We start from the raw sequence: 18842 nt of genomic DNA on the forward strand, positions 1-18842 counted from the left end.
AGTGATCAGGTCATGTGTTCTGACTGTGCAACCTCCAAAGCTACACAAGGGGTTGCTTGTGACCACAGCTTATTGCTGGGAGGCATGGCAGTGTTAGCACCTGAAACCATTTCAGACTCCTTGTCAGTGGAAAAGGGGGTTGTCTCTTGTTTTGTCTGCTGAGAGGTGGGTCAGGGAGAAGCTTCCTAGAGCCAGGGTTGCAATAACCACCTCCCTGTTTCTATCAAACGCCACAGGCTTGATTGGCAGCTGCACCAACTCCAGCTATGAGGACATGGGACGCTCTGCAGCAGTGGCGAAACAGGCATTAGCGCATGGATTGAAGTGCAAATCTAAGTTCACAATCACACCAGGCTCAGAGCAGATCCGTGCCACCATTGAAAGGGATGGTTATGTGAGTATGTCTGCGCCTTACACTTCCAAACCGTTAAGTGTTAAACTCTCTTCCAGACGGTACTTGGGAGTCTGGAGGTAACTAATGGAAACTTAAACTTTGTCTTCACTTACCACTAGAGGTGCAATTACTGATGTAGTAACCAGTCTTGTATTACTATGCTTGTGGGTCCTGCCATCACCTTGATAGTGTTTTGACCTGATATCTTTACTACCTGGGCAGATAGAATGGGATTGGAACTGGACAGAGCTGAGACAGTTATTGGGAACTGGGGCCCTGAGGAGATTACAGTATGCCCAGCAAGGGATGCCTCGTGCTCCTGGGATTCTATGGCTGGTCATGACTGATGAAGGGCTAGTATCCACCTGCAATCCAGCTTTCTCCTTTAAGAATAGTTTAGGATGTGAGCAAACCCTTTTGATGGAAGGTAGTTCCCATTTTAGACTAAACTTATGGCAAAAATCCTATTTGATTTTAAAGGAGTGTTTCTGCAGAGGAACTATCACTTACTTTCTCCCCTTTGCTGTGCAGAAAACTGTGTTTTAATTAGTTCTAATATTAAGTAAATGTTAAATGCTGTCGCAGTGTGGGGACCAAGTCTTTGCATGTGGCTATGTCCAGCCAATGCTTAGTGCCTCCTCCAGCCAAGTCCACAGTCGTACCTGTCCTTAACAGCTGCCCTCGTAATTGAATCGTTTGTGGAACGGACTGAGCAGGCACACACACTTGCCTGCACTGTCAGCAATTCTTTCCTTACATGGCCAGGAAGCATGTAGGATGTTAATCAGACCAGACACTGCCCTTCAGTCAGATATCTGAGAGTAGCTGGATTGCTCAATCTGCAGTAGGTAGAGAATGGGAACATCCGTGGCAAGTTATCCTGTGCTCTTCCCCAGTGTTAATTTAACAGCTTTACTGGGGCCAAACCCCATGTATTTATAAAAGTGACTCAAAACTTGAAAGTGAAACAAGGAGGGGAATTTTCTCAGGCTTGGTGCTTTTTGTTAGAAGCAGGTGTCCCCTTCCCCTGAAAGAGCAACCCCAGAAACTTATTCCAGACTTTCTACTAATAACAGAGTTGTTTTCTGCCCTCAGGCACAAATCCTGCGAGATGTTGGAGGGCTGGTTCTTGCCAACGCTTGTGGGCCATGCATTGGCCAGTGGGACAGGTAAAGTGAAAGATGGACCTCACTCTAGTTTTTTATCTTTTAGCTCCTGAAGTGCTCTGTGAAGCCAAATTTGATTGTAAATATAACACACTGGGACTTAAAAATAAATGCTTAAAACCCTGTTGCCCATAGCTGTCTGGTATGCGCTGGAGGTGGAGAAATGAAAGACTGCAGTTTTATATTGAGCCTTTAGGTGAATGAAGCTGCAGAATGGCCACAAGTGTGGAGGCTTCTAATAGTAGGCAAAAAATGGGGAGAGAGATTTGTTGTCTGTGAGAGGGTGGAATGAGTTTGTATCGTCCTTTTAAAATAGGAAAAGTGAGTTGGTCCAGTTTCAGTTGTTGGAGTGGCAGGGAGGAAAATTCCCAATAGAAGGTACGGGAGGCACGTTCTCATGTGGCTTTGTCATTGCTAACGGTGGGATGTCCAAAGGTAGTGCATACTTAGTTGATTATTGTTTAGACAGTTCAACACTGTAACATCGGGCTGTGAAAACTACTCCAGGTATCGGTGTCTGACTTGCTTCTGTGCTGTCCGTGATTTTCAGTCTGTGCTTAAGGGAAGAAAACGTCCAGGCACGGATTCATGTTTCCAAAGGACAGTGATTGCTGCCAAAACCAAGCTGGGGGATTTTAACAGCGAGATATCTAGAAGCAATATTCCCTTTGGATTTGATAAGCATGTTTGTTTCTTTCACAGGAAGGACATCAAGAAAGGAGAGAAAAACACAATAGTTACATCCTACAACCGGAATTTCACTGGTCGCAATGATGCCAATCCAGAGACTCATGCATTTGTGACCTCTCCGGAGGTAAGAAACAACCAGAGGGGGGCTGTGGAATAGTTCAGGGTGTCTTGGGAACTAATTCCTCTGCCTGCTGCAGAGTCCCAGTGTAGCCTGGTTTGTGGCTTGGCTCCTGGCTTTGAGACTGTTAGGCACAGGACTTTGAAGTGAAGAGATGGAGTGTAGAATATACCTTTCAATGTGTCGTTTTTTCTTTCAGATTGTCACAGCCCTGTCCATTGCTGGCACTCTAAAATTTAACCCCGAGACAGATTACCTGACAGGAGCAGATGGGAAGAAGTTTAAACTAGAAGCACCGGACGCAGATGAGCTGCCCAAGCTGGTAACTGCTTCATCTGGAGGTGGAGGGAGGGAAGGCCTGTCACTTGTAGTGGTTTACATGTAGGAAGGGAACTTGAATGCACTGACCTCTCCCTTAGTGTTAAAGCTAGAATGGGTGCAGTTGCCTGTATTGGCTTGTTCTCTTTATATGTTGTTGTGGATGGCTGAGGCTGATGATTTTCCTTTCTTCTTTGGAAGGAGTTTGACCCAGGCCAGGACACCTATCAGTACCCTCCCAAGGATGGCAGTGGGCAGCATGTGGATGTGAGCCCCACCAGCCAGCGCCTCCAGCTTCTTGAGCCCTTCGATAAGTGGGACGGCAAGGATCTGGAAGACATGCTGATCCTCATCAAGGTCAGGAGCGAAGTGGAGGAACGCTGGCTATGACAAGACTGCTCAAACAGGAGTTTGCTCATAATTGCTAGGAGCTTTGGATATGCCTTTGAGCTATCTGTGATTCCTTCCCCTACAACCACATTGTTATGGAAAGTGAAGCAAGGGTCTTCCTTCCTTCCAGGTGTTTCCTACCGATACTTTTTTCTATTATATTTTTCTATTATAACTAAATGATGCTTCTCCTTTGGGCTAGTGGTTAGCTAATACCATGAAAAGTGAAGCTTTTTATGCCATGTATAAGATCCTATATAATAAGATCCTATGCATACCATGCAGTCTGCAGAATTTTTCCCAGTTACAACCTGCAGCAGAAAGGTGGATAGGTTCTTTAATTAGCATCTCTAATACCTGACTGTTCTAAGATGCATTTTGTCTGAAATGAGGTCGTTAGGAACTTCTCATCCATCAGTATGTGTGTTCACTTCACATTTTATAGGAAAAAAAATTACTTCACAACAGTTAAATATTGTATTTCAGTCTCTTAATGAAGACATGGGTTTTTCCTCACTGCCTGTGGTGAGTTAACAGGATGAAAACTTCAGTTAATACACTGACGGATTCTGAAATTTAGCCTCTTAGGAGCTGACCTTCAGGCACATTGCTGGTTCTAGTGGCAGTGGTGCAGGTACTCCCAAGGGCCATACAGAGCTGTGCTTGAGTTTCTGACATGGGCAATTCCTTTGCAAGCACTTTGGGACTTCTCTCTCATTGGGAATTCTGTTCTTACAAGCTGAGAAGGCTTATGTGCAGATTGGGAGCTTAGAGGAAATACTTAGCATCTTGCTGAACCCCTCCAGCAGGGTGGGTGAGCTATAGCAGGAAGGGATTAATTGCTTTTTGTACCTGAAGAACCTGCTGCTGGGGGAAATGAGGACATGGCAGGAGGTGTCATGGCTAAGCTCATTTTTACAGTTCGCCCTTTGGAATGGGGATGTTCCTCCTACCCACCACGTGCAGAATGACCATGGTGTTCTGCCTTAGAGTGCCTTGATCTGTAACAGATGCAATTGTCTTGAGTTTGTGCCTTTTATAAAGAGATGTGAAGATCCTTTACAGTAAAAAGTGTTGAGGAAGGGTCAAGTCACAGATCGATCCTAAGACGTTCTTCTCTTCTACTACCCTTTAGGTAAAAGGGAAATGCACCACTGACCATATTTCTGCAGCTGGACCGTGGCTCAAATTCCGTGGCCATCTGGACAACATCTCCAACAATCTGCTCATCGGCGCCATCAACATTGAAAATGGCAAAGCCAACTCTGTGAGGAATGCATTAACGCAGGAGTTTGGCCCAGTCCCAGACACAGCCCGTTACTACAAGGTGAGACTTTCCCCTGGCGCATCTATTTTAAGAAGCTGTTTACACTTTGGACAGTCTGTGCCAAGGATTTTGCCCTCCTGCTCTAAAGTAACGGCAGCTGTGAATTCACTCAGCATTGAGGCTTTTTCTTGGGACTTGCTCTGATGATTGCAGTTCCTGTAGGAGATTCTGTCCCCCCTACCTGCCACAGGGAAGAGGATCTTGTGATTGAGAGGGGACCAGAAATCATGGATGAAAGGGGAAGAACTCCTTTAGCCACTGCACACCTTACGAGGCACAGGTGTCATCAGACTGCAACTAAATCTTGCCTCCTGGAGTGTTCCACCTGTGACTAGTCTAACGTTCAAACAAATTTTAATGTTGTCCTCTTCATTCCTTAACACTTGGCTTAGAATCTCAAGAAATATGTCCTCTTACCCTCTGGACAGCTTGGCAGTGGTCTCAGATTGGTTCTCCCAGTAGACAGAAGTTAAAATCTTCTGTATCTATTCCATAAGTAGAGCAGGGATCATGGCTGGTATGAACACTGCTCTGGGGAAGGAAAGGTGGCAGCAAGGATTTGCTCTGGATGCCAAGGGAAATCCTCCTTAGTCCTTGTTAGCGAAGGATGGCTGTGCCTAACTGCTGTGAAGCATTTAATTCCTTTGTTTCTGTCCTTTTTCAAAACCTGGGAGAAGGTGTCATAGCACAGCAATGTCAGTAGTGTAGCACTGAAATTAGATGTGTGGGTGGGTATTTGTTATTAATTCCTTGCTTGGGTGACTGCAGAAGTGTAAATTGTTTTTTGTCACAGAAAATGGGTGTCAAATGGGCAGTTATTGGGGATGAAAACTACGGTGAGGGATCAAGCCGGGAGCACGCAGCATTGGAGCCACGTCACCTGGGGGGCCGGGTCATCATCACCAAGAGCTTTGCCAGGATCCATGGTGAGTTGCACTTCCCCTGTGATGTGTGTAAACAGGATGTATTTGGTTTGAGTGGAAGTGGTGTTTGCCTTGCCCCAGGGCTCAACACCCTCTTGTCAGGAGTCGTGTTACATACCTAGTTAGATAGGCCACAAACAGCGGGTGTGCTGATTTTGCTACAAAGACTGTAATTGTTGCTGGAACATTTCTCTGAGAAGCACTGAGCCAGCCAGAAGGTGCAACACACTGATCCCCTGCAGCGTTGTTACAAGTGTGCTTGGTGGTTTGTTCTCTGCAGAAACCAACCTGAAGAAGCAAGGTCTCCTGCCTCTCACTTTCGCTGATCCAGCGGACTACAACAAGATTCATCCTGTGGACAAGTTAAGCATTGTGGGGCTGGCAGACTTTGCACCCGGAAAGGTAACTGTCTGGGTGTCTTGGCATTGCAGTCGGGGGGCAGGGATGTGCCGGTGATGGGGGACAGGTGATGGGGGACAGTGTCGAGCTGTGTGCGTGGGGCCTGAAGCAGCACAGGCACTGATGGGCAGTGCAGTACCAGCCAGATGAGACACTTTGCACCAGTGGTCTGGGTGGCTAGAGAGCAAGTCAGAATCGGGTTGCCTTATTCTGAACGGTTGCAAGAAACCCTTGTACAGTATTCCAAATTCCTGGATGTGTTGCCTTAAGCATGAGTGTTCCCTAGAAGGAACTGCGACCACACTTCTCTGTTGAGACCCACCCCAAGCTCCAATTTTCCATTTTCAATCCTGTAAAAACACGCAGGAATTTTCCTGTGAGAGGCTTCTGTTAACTTGCTCCCTTGAAAGAGAAGGGGGGAAAATAAAAACTGTCTTCTTCCTTTAGCCTCTGAAATGCATCATCAAGCATCCCAATGGGAGCCAAGAAACAATCATGCTGAACCACACCTTCAATGAGTCACAGATAGAGTGGTTTCAGGCTGGCAGTGCCCTGAACAGAATGAAGGAGCTGCAGCAGAAATCAAGCTAAGTACGCACAATGTCCCCAGTGCACTGGACTCAATTCAGCTTTGGCATTTTCATGAAAGTGCAATTCCATGCCTACTGTTGGAATAAATGTCTGATCAAATGTAACCATAGCTTCCTTTTTGTTATGGTACTTCCTCTTCACTGACATTATGAAAAGGGAGTACAGCTAGGCTTACTTTTGTCTTTTAAATGCCCCAGCTCCCTTTTTCTATTTTGGCTCAATTTTGGTTGTCCCACAGTTATTTATATTTGGAAATAACTGGCTAAGGTGGATTTGTCTGCTCAGCTGGTTATTTTCTGCCCATTCACTTTACTGATGGCTAAAGACTTAAAATGAAAATAAAGAATGTGACCATTTCTTTGCCATGTGTTACTGTATTCATTATCTGGCTCTTCAAGCCCCTGTTTCCCCATTGTTATTTCCCTGTTGCTGTGAGGGTAGGAACGAAATTCTTGGAGATATATAGGGTGGTACTTGCCGACTTCTTACTCTGTACATCATTGCTATATGGAAAAAAAAACACCAACCAAGTGAAAAAAAAGAGCCCTCACAGCTGTCTTGCACTTTAACCTACTGCAGGCTACATGTGTGACTATCACCCCCTTCCCAGCTACATCCCTGCCCAGGGCAACAATGACAAATGTGCAAGGAGCAAGCGATTTATATGCTTTCCCAGCATCACGCAGTAAACTAATTTCCTCAAGTACAACTTGCTTTCTCCACAACAGGAGACTGGTGTTGAGGAGTACCTCATTAGAACAGCACACAGAGCGAGAGCTCTGACCCTGTGAAACGGGAGCTGAGCACAACAGCTACTTGGACATACCTGGGCTGTTTTCTTCTCCCCTGCTAGGTGAAGCATCTCTGGCTGTTCCAGACAACTTCACCCAAATTTCCACCCATACAAACAGCTGAGGTTTTTCTGCAAACAGTTTGTTTCCACTGGGCTAGATGATTGCATGTCTGAGCACTACCATGCTATAGAGGGCATTCAGTAAGCTTATTGTCTGAGCAGATGGACCTGTTACTATGTGAACCTAAAGAATTCTAGGCTCCCTTTTAATTAGGGCAATGCACCAGGAATAACAGTTCAGAATTAAGGGGTTCTAACGACGCTGCAGGGAGGGTGCTGATGACTCAGGCTTTGTTTTCACAGTTGGAGGTTAAGCAGACCCACTATCCCAGGGAATTATAGCCCCTTCCTGCCAAATGTGGCTGGCTTTGTAATTATGTGCAACATCACTCTCTTGGCAATGGGCCCTGCATAGATTTTACTCACTGTTTTGTTCCCCCCTTTCCTTTTACTGCTGTCAGGGAGGGTGATGGCAATTGTTAGTTATTGGCTGTTAGAGCAGAGCAAAGTGTTGGTCTCAACACTGTCTGCCTTGAAATCCAAATAGCTAAACTGCAGGAGGCAACTTTTTTCTTCCTCCTAGGCAGGAAGCTAAGTTTCCCCACAAACTGTACAGGAAGGCAAGCTGGGTGGGTTTTACTATTTATTCCGTTTCTGGTATTAACGCACCCCCACAAACAAGTATTTAGCTTGCTCAAAGCAGCCTTGGTCCATTTCAGTTCATAATTATGCATTTTCAGTCAAACTCTTGCAAAGTTTAGCTCATTCTACATAAACACAACCTGCCCAATAAAGTATTTCCATTCAGCACAGTAAGCAGCCTATAGCTTTCCATAGTGGTCATCTTCACGGAGCCTACATTACTTTTAGGTAAACTGTCATTCCGGTTCTTTTTGGCTGACTTCATCCTTGGGTTAAGTTCCCATTCTTAGCGGATTACCGCCACCTCCCCTGCCCTCCCAGCAGCAGCATCTTCCAGGTCTCCAGAGTACCACACCTCTATTAACTCTAGTCTTTTGCTGTTTCTTTTCCATTTTCTGTCAAAAGAATGGCAAGTTTCTACCCCTCTGTAATCAAACTCTAAGCCCAAGTATGCAATACTTCTTGACAGGTATTCTCTCCTGCTTTCACTCACTGAAGTCAACTCCCTTCTTAATTCAGGCAAGTAAAGACCTCTCCAGTTTTCCCTCCAGGGCAGGAGACCAAAGCTCCAGCTGAGTTTGTTGCTGCTGCGCTCAAGGCTTTTTGTGCCTGTAAATTCACTTCTACAGATCAGTGAAGACATTTCTTGAAAGCAACTGTGTCTGTCTGGCAGGTTGGAAGCTGAAGGGGAAACATGAGAATGGCAGGTCTAATTTCTCATTCAGCTTCAGAGCAGCGCTGAGCACCAGCAGAACCCCATTATACCCCAAACGTCCATCGGAAAGATCTGTGGAGCAGGCTCTGATTGCAGCTAACTGTTTGTCCACCATGACAGGAGGCCCAGGCCTGGCTCACTGATTGATCCCTGTTCACAGACAGAAGAATAGAGTGTTCAGTTGTAAAGTGCATAGAGAATACAGCAGTAAACACATAAAAATATAAAATCTCTCCCCCCAAGTTATGGATGAGGCACTCACTTTGCCTTCCTAGCAGAGCCTGCTAAGCACTTGCCCAAACTCCTTTAAAGCTTGTCAACACTACACCAAATGTTCAACACTTGAAAATCAAGCACTTGCCCATTCTACTCCTGACTGTCCCAACATACTCCAGCTGTGAGAAAACACAGCTTTCACTGGGTTAGATCCATCTTTCTCTTGCACTGTACTCAGGTGGGTCTTGCACCAAACACAGCCGGGGCCAGACTGTTCAGCTGCTGTGCAGACCTTGATGTGGTTCTCCCAGCTCTACTCCTCACATGCTCATTCCTACCCGCAGGTCCTGCATCTGCAGCCTGCTTCAAATCAGCGTCCTGGGGGGAACTCCACCAACAACCACAAACTGTTCCAATGAAAACATGCAGCTAACACAGAGCCACTACAAGAACAATCTCATTTCTCCCCTTTTCCACTCCTTTCATTTTGTGACTCTCTGCTTCATGGTCAGCTTAAAGCAACCAGTTCCTTGGGAAAGGGATGCTATTTTAGATATAGAATAAACCACAACATTCACAAGGGTTTATGAGTTATGCACAGTTACCACAAGAGTGTAGGGTGCCTCTTTCTTCTGGACTTCTTCTGTGGCATTTGAAGTGGAAGCCTGTGCAGAGCTGGGACCTGTCGGTGATGTATCAACAAACGTTTCATCCACAACTCTGAAGCGGATCTCCTCCCCAATGTCCATGTAGAGGTCATGGGCCCCTTCTTCCGTCTCATATTCCCACACCCACACCTGCTCTGCTTCATCGCTGGCCATGCCAAGGGTTAAGGATGGAAACAATCAGCATTCTGCCTGACAGATCACTTTCTGACAATTTTGACAACAGACTCAATTCAAAGCCTTTTCGCAATTATTTCTCAAACTGCACTGCACCATCCTGGGCCACCATCTGTGCAGCCCAAGATGCCTGTCTTGTTTCCGATTTTCCTGCTTCAAGGTGTATGCTGCTGGGCAGAGTTGGGATTACCCACCCCTCAAAAAAAACAACAACAAAGAGCCCTAAAAAAGCAACCCCCCTCAAACCCCAGAAGATCTCATCTACCACAATTAAGTATATCAGACACACCATGTATCTAGACCAGGTGTCCTCAAACTTTTTAAACAGGGGGCCGGCGCACAGATGCAGTGGCAGGCAGTCATCTGCAGCTGCTTGGTTCCCCCCCCAACCCCCGGGGGGGTGGCAGGGGGGGTCTGTAAATACCAGGGGCCGGATTGAGGACCCTGGGGGGCCGTATCCGGCCCGCAGGCCGTAGTTTGAGGACCCCTGATCTAGACATTACATGATGTGGTAAAACCTGCATTCTGTCTTCAGCAACAGCCAAGACTAGAGGCAGGGATTACACTGCAGTTGTTCAGGGGACACTGCCGTTCAATTCTATCAGCGGGCACAATGATCCTGCAAAACCTAATAAGCGTGAGGCCTGTCTAGCTGTGATAATGGTCTGCGGGACTTGCCCAACACAACAGCTTAGCTTCTGCCACTGGGCACCTACATCGCTGCAGTAGTGAATGCCTGTGGGACCAGCACTGCACAATCTTTTGAAATGAAGTAGTGAAGTTATCAAAGGTGATCAAAGGATACAACTTAGCTGGCTGCTGCAGGGATTCTGGTGGGATGACAATATCATCAAAGAATCCAATAGAAACTGTGGAGAAAATATCCTGATGAAGACCGAAATGATTCTTTGCAAATGATGTACCACAGCAATTCCTAAAATGCATTTCTAGACGCATTCTCCTTCCTCTTTCAGGAAGGACATCTGAGATCATGCAGGAATTATTCTTTGAGCCACAACGTTCAATTTCTGTTGGCAGCAAAGCAACCACCCAGCTGAAAGTACACACAGCAACGGAGGGCACAGTCTTCAAGCCCGCTGGGAAAGGAAAAGACTGTTTGGAACAGGATTAGAAATGAAAGCGTTCCAAGAAATGAGTCAGATGCTATAGAGGTCTGTGACAGAAAAGAGCTTAGAAATTACAGATGTAACATGTTAAATGAAGACCAATATAAAGTTAGAACAACCCCAATCTCCCCCTTGAGATTTCATGATGTTGAATTTTATCAGTGTGGACATGCCCAAATTCAGCAACAAATGCAAACAAGATAATCTTATTGTCCTAACTTAACAACTGGGCAGAGGAGCTTGCTTCCATGGGAGAAAGGAAAGCAACTCATCAATTACATATTCCATGAATCTGACAGCACTTTGTGCTCACAAAGACGTTTCCCTGCCATGTTTCCAGGTAGAGGAAACAATCATGAATTTGCACACCACTACAGGGATGATCTATCAGACCAACACAAGCCAACACTACCACTTTGATAAAAACAAATTCTATTAACCAAAGCAAGAAAATGAATGCAGTCTGCGCTCCAGATGGGCTTGCCTGTTCTTCTTGGGCATGCACATGAATGACAAAAGCAAAGGGGAGTGCAGACAAAACCATCAAGGGCCCAGGAAGCTGCCAGGCTCCAACTACCAACCACCTCAGATGGCAGCAGGACTAGAGGCCAGCAATAGCCTTTCACCAGCCTACAGACAGCACTGTATCACCTGCAATCACAGAACCTCAATAGACCCAAGAGCTCTGCGGCTCACGTGTCCGTAACATTAGAAGTTGCGGTTTACCGTGAACGCCATCCTGACTGCAGCTTTTAATCTGTCCAACCAGAATCTCATCCAGGAAGGGATGGAAGACCACATAGCGGAAATGCACTTCAAAGAAAACAGACCATTAGTGTTATGTCCATGTTAGTGAACTATACTCCTTCCACAGGGTGGCAGCCATTAAAACAGAATCCCACATTCTATATGCCCTCTAAAATGCTTACCCAGTTTCTTTTGCAATTCCCTTAAAGGCTCTGATTAAATAGAAAAATGGGAATAACAGTCCTGATTCCTAACTGTTTTGTATGAATTTGAACAGCAGTTGATCAGCAGTGTCCTGTTCTCTGCTCTTCAATCTTGTGAAAGTTTAAGGTCACGGAATTAACTGTAAGATGAAGAACACGGAGCAGGGCCTCTGCTTAAGTTACAATGTAAGCCTTCCTCCATAATGCTTCAAAGCCAAGAGTATCACTTGAAATTATACTTCCTTGTAATACTTCTGCTCCTTTTGTCAGCAATGCTGTATTTTCTTTACATGAAATATATGATATCAAATATTATCAGAGTAAATAAGATTCTCTAACATAATTGGATTTTTCATCCAGGTTAAATAAAATGTTTCTAACTAAAGATTTTGCATTTATAAGAACGTTACACTATGACAATCTTAGCCAAATAATGCTTATGAGCCATTTTAACATCTTAGCTGTCCCATACTCAGTGCTCCTCTTTTACACGTCAGGCAGTACATTAGAGTTATTACCAGACACAGCAGGACTTATCAAAGTGCTACCCCAGATTCTAAAAGCAGACTTTCTTCCAAGCTCAGAGATAATATATTCTCTTGTTTCGGTTCAAGGAGTAATTCAAAGTTAAGAAGCTGAATAGAGATCAAAGCAAGCAGGAAAGCCTGCCATCCTCCTTCAGTATTGGAGAAGCTTTTATTTGTAGGCAGCAAGTTCTATTGGAGTTAAAATTTAGACAAGGGGAGCCACATAGAGTCAGACCAGTTCTCTTCTAACAGGAAACGTCATTTGTTCAAGGTACGCTTCCACACTGAAAATTAAACTGGAAAGAGATGCATTTTTCTACTTTCAAAGAAAGTTATTTTAACTTAAATACACGAACTTTGCTTTTATGCCTTTACTTCCAGTTTTTGCTCAGATTTTCCAAAAGTCAAAGTAAATAATTTAGTAATTTCTCAGTTTAAAAAAAGTCACTAGAAATGTATGCTGAACCAGATCTGTCTAAGTCTCAAAAAAAAAAAAGTAACAAAACTTCCAGCTAGGAAAACAGCATCAAATGCTGTGCAAATGAAACATGTTTCAACATTCTAGCTAAGGAAAATAAACTTCAAAAAGAAAAAATACTAGAGAAGTGCAAAACAACTTATTTTCTACATGCAGATTTCCAATCATTCTAAATGAAATTAACCTCTTCCTTACCCCACACCTATGGCTCTAATTGTAGAACAGAAACAGGCTGTGGGAGAAGACAAACAGGACTGCCTATTTAAAACTGTTATTTTTACCCCAAAAATGCAAAGGAAAGAAGCTAACTTTTGCCATGTCCCTCTTGTCTTCCTAAGAGGAACAGAGTTAAGGCTATGAACCTCAGTGAGTTCCTTTAAATTTACTTCCCTTAACAATCGAACTCAGTTTACATTTCCAGATCACTAAATAACTGAGGACAAGAATATACCTTTGGTATGTGATGCACCGTCTCCAGGGAATATGTATGAATCTTCCAGCTTTGTGATATCATACAGACAGATGCAGAGGCCAACATTGTATACAACCTGCTCAAACAAAAAAAAATTAAAAAGCAGTAAATCAAGCAAACCATCAAATTTACACACGCCTTTTCAAAAGGAGGCAACAGAAGGGTGGTAAGATGGAAGGGAGGCTTCCAGGAGGTAAACTCCCTTCAACAGCCCTTGCCAGGCCTAACCACACTGCATTGTAGGGGAATCCCTAACCTGAGTGTTACAGGAGTACATGTATTCATGTAAAGAACACTGCTACAAACAGAAATCCTTGCGGCAATTGTCAGTGGTGAGAGAAGCTGAACCGCCAAGACAGCGGACAGTTGCCCACAGCTATTATTGCCCACCAGCCCCACAGTTTGTTCAAAGGCTAAAAAAACTTTTCACTAAAATTAAACTCTCAGAAGTCTCTAGGCTTGCCTTTGTCTTTAATCGTGCCTTTATCTTTAATTGTACTAGCTCTGGGGAGACACGACGAGAACTCCTGGTTTCTCTGCTACTTCCAAGATTGCTTCACAGCCCACAAAATTTGAGACATCCACCAGTCACTAGCAGATGAGGGAAGCCTTTTGCTTTTCATAACCTGTCCATATAATCTGCTATTCACAACTCTTCACCGCTTCAGATTGCTCTTCTGAGCATCCTTCACATTCAAAACCTGTATTTTGAGTTTTGCACCTGCTTTGCACTGAAAGCCATAAGCTAATCAGAGGCCTACGGGATGCACAGAGAAACTGTGACCTCCTGGTCTACAATAGAACACTTCTTTATATCCTGCACCAAAGACCAACTTCTTACTGCCACACTACATTTCAAGTACTAACCACAGACCAAGTCATCCATTAATACCTTCATTTCTCTTTCAGTATTATTGTTCTACATTTATTTACATCACTTTTTGAAAAAATTCCTCAGCTGGATGGATTAGTTTGCATCCATTTTTCAGACTGCATTTCAGATCAGTACTCTACACACAAGCCAGTAGTTACTCTCACTTCTCTTCCATGCTTCTCTGCCCCATCTGGCATCTCAGTATCTTCCCATTACAGCACTGGCCATTAGAAAAATGTACCCTTTGAGATGATACATGGCTGCCTCTTTGTTTACAATCTCTGTTATTTCAGTCGCTGAGGATGGCCTTCGCATCTAAACTATTCCGATACTTCACCCACACATCTCATTAGGAACAAATAAAAGGAAGAAATGCTCAGGGATGTTATGACACCTGTATCAACCTACACATGAGCCCCGCTTTACCTTATTGGCCAATTTCTTGTTTAGCTCTTCAGCAATGGATTCATTCAGTTTCCTTTCAAACTGCCAGGGAGGAATTCTTACTGTGTCAGTCATCTCTACCAGGACAAACATGGCGGTGGGGAGCGCCTCTGAGCTGAGCGAGAAGCCACCAACAGCCTCGGGAACCGCAACACTGCAAGGACAACCCAGACCCCCAACGACTGATGAGCGGCGGGCCTGGGAAACCACTCACTCCAACGCCTTGCACGGCGCTCAGCGGGGCAGCGCCCCGGCTATCCCGGGGGAACGGGCCGGGGGGGAGAAAGCCTGGGGGGGTGAGGGCGGCCGCACAACGGCCGTTGCGGAGAGCAAGAAGAAGAGGGGTCGAAGGTGGCCACGCAACCGCAGTCCGGGATGGGCGGCCAGGCAGCCGCCGTTGCAGAGAACGGGGGGAGCGCGCCAGCAGCCGCGCCGCCAGGCAGCCCGGGGCTCGGAGGCGCAGGGCGGGCGGGCCGGCGGCGGGGGAGCCCCGCTGGGTCGCTGCCGCGCCCTCACCCACCTCCCGCACGCGAAGCCCCGCCGCGCGCTCTCCGGGTCCCCGGCACTTCCGGCGCCTCAGCCAATCGCCCTCGGCGGGCGGGCCTGCGTTCTGATTGACACGGGGCGGAGCCCTCAGGGGACGTGGTGGGGCCCTGCCGCGTCTCGCCGGCCAGGCGGAGCGAAGCGCCCCGCCCCGCGGCGGCCATTTTGTCCCTCCTCACCGCGGGGCAGGGCGCTGCTCCGTTACGTGCCATTACCGGTGGGGGGCGGGACCCGGCGGCCTAGGGTTACGCTGATTTCTGGTGGTCACCGTAAGGGGGGTGGTTTTAGTCAATATAAACGTGGAAAGGTCCTCAGCTACCGGCTGCCCCGTGCAGGGCTGCTCGGTACCTGCCCCCGCTCCCCCCCGCAGGTGTTTCCTTGGGCAATGGTTCCGGTGCCGCGGCTGTTTCACCTGAAACAAGCCACAGTTGCACGTACTGTATTTTCATTTATCGTTTTCTTAAGCTTCAATCTCGACAGCACAGCAGAGATCAAAGTTTGCACTTGTCGGAAAGCCAGTACTTCAGCCGTTTGCCTACCTACCCAGCAAAACCAGGGGCGTTTATAGACCCCTTGCACCTTTCACAACAGTGACTATCCAATACTTAGGTCGAGGTTATTGTCAGGTACAAATTAGCAAGAGATTGGTGGAGCTGGATAGTCCAGATATTCCAGAGCTGGAATAATTTATTCTGAGTGTTAACAGCGAAAAAAAATCCCCTTGGTATAGTTTTGCAGGCCTCGATGCATTCTGCAGTGAGGTAAGCAGCATGAGGGATGGTAGAAAACAAGGGGGTGTGCTAATGTCTGAAATTTGTCAGAAAAAATAAAAGGAGATTGTTTTAAGTGTGATTTAAAAAAAGATTTGCCAGGAAAACCAAACATCTCTGGCTGACAGTCAAAACTGCACTCTCAGCATAATGGCTTTGATGCAACGGCTAAGTGTGTCATCCCCCACAACCCCCAGCAGTGCATAGTGGGACAGTAATGAGTGCTTTAGATAAGAAATCATTAAATGTTGAGCTGCCTTGGAACAGGAAGGGGGAAACGAGGTTGGAAATATGCAGCTAGACCTCATTAACAAGATACCTGTCTTGGCCAAAGAGTTTCTGATCTCTTTGCAATTACTCCTGTTTCACCAGGATCTGTTGTGCCGTGGGTTTCTTTTGAATAAACATGGCTGGTCTGCACATGCTTGGCGTGTCTGTATTAAATGGGGGGCCCAGGAACAAATTTTCCCCTGTCACCTGAGAAGTGCAGCATTTTTCTTGGGAGCAGCACCTAACATCTCAGCAAGGAGCTCTGCTGCCAATGCAGCAGACACCACTCTATCAGGACACCTCAACCCAAATCCACAGCATTTCTTGCTCTTCTCGTCCTACTTCAAGGAGCCTTACAAAAGCTCCTTTCTCCTTTGCTACATTTGTGGCTGCGCTAGTCTCAGCGTGGCACAGTTTTGCTGGCGCACGTGCCACATCCCTTGCTGTTCTGTCCTGGCTTCACTCAGGTCAGGCAGTGTGAGGTTTGACCTTTGGCTGGAGTGCAGGTTTTGCAGGTATCTGTAGCTACTTTTTCAGAAGGGAGAATAGTTCCTGCCCCTGTCCTTCTGATGGCAGAGGAAGGAATTACCTTGGTATCTCACGAGGAGGTAGAAGTTAGACACGATATTGGCAAGATCTGGATCACTCTGGATGCTGTTGTACATAAGAACTGTAAGGTTAAATAGGGGCAGGGTTTCAGGGAAGTAGTAGGCTGAATACCTGGGAGATCATGGGAGATGGAGAGAAGTGGATCTGGACAGAGTCTGTATCACACTTCCATTTCTAGCCCTTCCTTAAAGCTAACATTTTTCATGCTTCCAATAGCCATGCCCCATCAGAGGCTGTTGAGTGCCCAATACAAAGCAGATGCCTCTCCCTTCAGTATGATCCACAGCTGCCAAAACACAGCTGTGTGAGCAGCAGGGCTGCGAGGCCTCGCTTCATACCGGCTTGTGTCTTACATTTGGGTCTTTGGTGTCTCGTAAAGTGGAGGCACCGAGCAAGCTCTTGTGGGGTAGGGACGTGGAGAATCTTTCTCCTGTGTCAGCTCTATGATTGCCGACAAGGGCTGAACACTGCAGGCTGTTCCTCAGTAAAGATGACAGGATTCCTCTTTGCGTAGCTGTGTATTTTGGTGAAACTTGCAGGTACTTTGATACTATGGGGAAACTGAATTGAAATGTGTGGAGAGAAGGCTGGTGATGGCAATGTTGGATGAGCTTCACTGCCTTAGATACCAGGCTACAAACACTACCAGAGCTGAGTCTGGCAGTTTCTCAGCCTCCACCAGTAACACCATGGGCTGTGGGAAATGCTTTCCAGTCTCACCACCTGCAGGTAACTCCACCGATCTCAAGCCATGTGTGCCTGGGCCTTTGTACACATGACAGATTTTCTCCCTGGTGGAATTCCGTATTTCATAACTACTGTCTCCAATGTAAAAATATAAACAAAAGCCAAACTTTGCCCTGTAAAACATGGGTGTAGTCTCAACTCAGCTATTGATAGCGTTCAGAGTTACGCTATGTTTAAACACCAGAGCTAAGGTATCTTGATGTTGGAGATCGTGTGATCAGCCTCATTTTGTTGAGCGGTGTCTTTTTGTCCCAGTAGTACCAACACAATGAATATCCACAAGTCCACAGCACCTGTGTACACCTTTCCATACATAACCATAAAGTCTCTAGAGTCTCTCTCAGCAGTATTGGGGCTTTTCCAACATTTGGGAGCATGGTTCTTGATTGCTGGTTTTTTTTGAAACTTCAGCTGCTGGAATCCAGGGATTGCACAAGGGTCCTTCTGTCACTCAGAGAAAATCCCAGACATTTCTCATTCTCACGATTGTACAGGAAAACTGGAAAATACTATTTGAAGTTACCTGAAGGCTCAGAAACTGGGAGGAAAATGAAAGGAACTCCCAAATTATTTTGTTTAAGATCTTCTCTGCCCCTGCATCCCCATGGCTGCTGGGGAAAACTGGCTCAATGACATTGGAGGAGTTGAGTGATAATTTGCATCTAGACTGTTTTGGCCCTTCTTTGATTGACTCTGAAGGAATTATGTATCTTCTCACGTACACAGTCCTCCATGTTCCTGCCTTTGCTTCCATCTCTGCAGGCATCTCTGGCACCCCCCTCCCACTCTCTGTTTGATCAAAGCTTCCCCTCTCCTCCTTTTATCATTTTTGCATGCTTTAGACTCTGTCTCCTCTGCTGCAGCACATGCCAGAGCCACCTTCCAATCAAATGTACTTTGAGTTCCTTGTGCCTTTTCCGTCAAGAGTCTTTAGTGACTACGTGGGAGAGTCAGGTTCTGACACTTGTCTCCTCTGTTCAGTTTATATTTGTTTAACACATGCAGCTGGGCACACAGTTAACCCTGGCGTTCCACCAGTCGGGTGGGGAAGTACAGGTATTTATGATATTCAATATACAAGTTAAATTAAACAAATGCCTGGGGAAAAAGAGGGCATGCCTGCACTACACGTCCCCAGCACTCTTCTGGCCTCTAGCTGTTTCCAGCTCAGGACCCTCCTGGTCTGGATGTGCAGAGCTGTCCCCCAGGAGAGGATGGGCCATCTCAGGAGAAATTTGGAACTGAGACTGAGAGCTGGCTGGGTTTCTCCTCCCCTTCTTTTGCAAGGTTTTGAAGGGTAGAATGGGGAGATGAGCCTTGTGGTGTCTGTAGGGGATGAATGAGGCTCCTGTTTTGTCATGGGAAACTGCCTGAAAAGCCACAAGCAGAGTGTGATGGGCAATGGCAGAACCCACCAGCACCTGGGGTTTCAGTGCTCTTTGGTGGC

At 46.2% G+C, this 18842-nt stretch overlaps 2 protein-coding genes across 3 annotated transcripts in view; one reads left to right on the top strand and one right to left on the bottom strand.

The window, feature by feature from the left end:
- Positions 1 to 6674, top strand: part of ACO2 (aconitase 2) — a 22016-nt gene extending 15342 nt beyond the window's left edge. Inside the window, exons 10-18 of the mRNA XM_040593930.1 lie at positions 237 to 394; positions 1490 to 1563; positions 2263 to 2374; positions 2568 to 2690; positions 2888 to 3043; positions 4212 to 4403; positions 5197 to 5329; positions 5607 to 5728; positions 6173 to 6674. Coding sequence (XP_040449864.1) covers positions 237 to 394; positions 1490 to 1563; positions 2263 to 2374; positions 2568 to 2690; positions 2888 to 3043; positions 4212 to 4403; positions 5197 to 5329; positions 5607 to 5728; positions 6173 to 6316 — 1214 coding nt within the window. The 3' untranslated portion in view covers positions 6317 to 6674. The remainder of the gene's footprint in view (positions 1 to 236; positions 395 to 1489; positions 1564 to 2262; positions 2375 to 2567; positions 2691 to 2887; positions 3044 to 4211; positions 4404 to 5196; positions 5330 to 5606; positions 5729 to 6172) is intronic.
- Positions 6675 to 7799: 1125 nt separating this feature from the next.
- POLR3H (RNA polymerase III subunit H) lies at positions 7800 to 15091 on the bottom strand. 2 transcript variants are annotated; one of them, XM_040594829.1, is made up of 7 exons: positions 14977 to 15091; positions 14439 to 14610; positions 13118 to 13214; positions 11438 to 11524; positions 10390 to 10453; positions 9348 to 9555; positions 7800 to 8676 (listed from the first exon to the last, which is right to left on the bottom strand). In XM_040594829.1, exons 2-7 carry the CDS (start codon positions 14547 to 14549, stop codon positions 8623 to 8625), a joined length of 621 nt encoding a protein of 206 aa, XP_040450763.1. In that variant the 5' UTR covers positions 14550 to 14610; positions 14977 to 15091; the 3' UTR covers positions 7800 to 8622. The 2 variants fall into 2 exon arrangements, with proteins under 2 accessions (XP_040450763.1, XP_040450762.1); XM_040594828.1 differs by lacking the exon at positions 14977 to 15091 and having other exon boundaries at positions 14439 to 14968.
- Positions 15092 to 18842: the final 3751 nt, after the last annotated feature.

This window comes from Falco naumanni, chromosome 5 (assembly GCF_017639655.2).
Source record: "Falco naumanni isolate bFalNau1 chromosome 5, bFalNau1.pat, whole genome shotgun sequence".
NCBI classification, from domain to species: Eukaryota; Metazoa; Chordata; class Aves; order Falconiformes; family Falconidae; genus Falco; species Falco naumanni.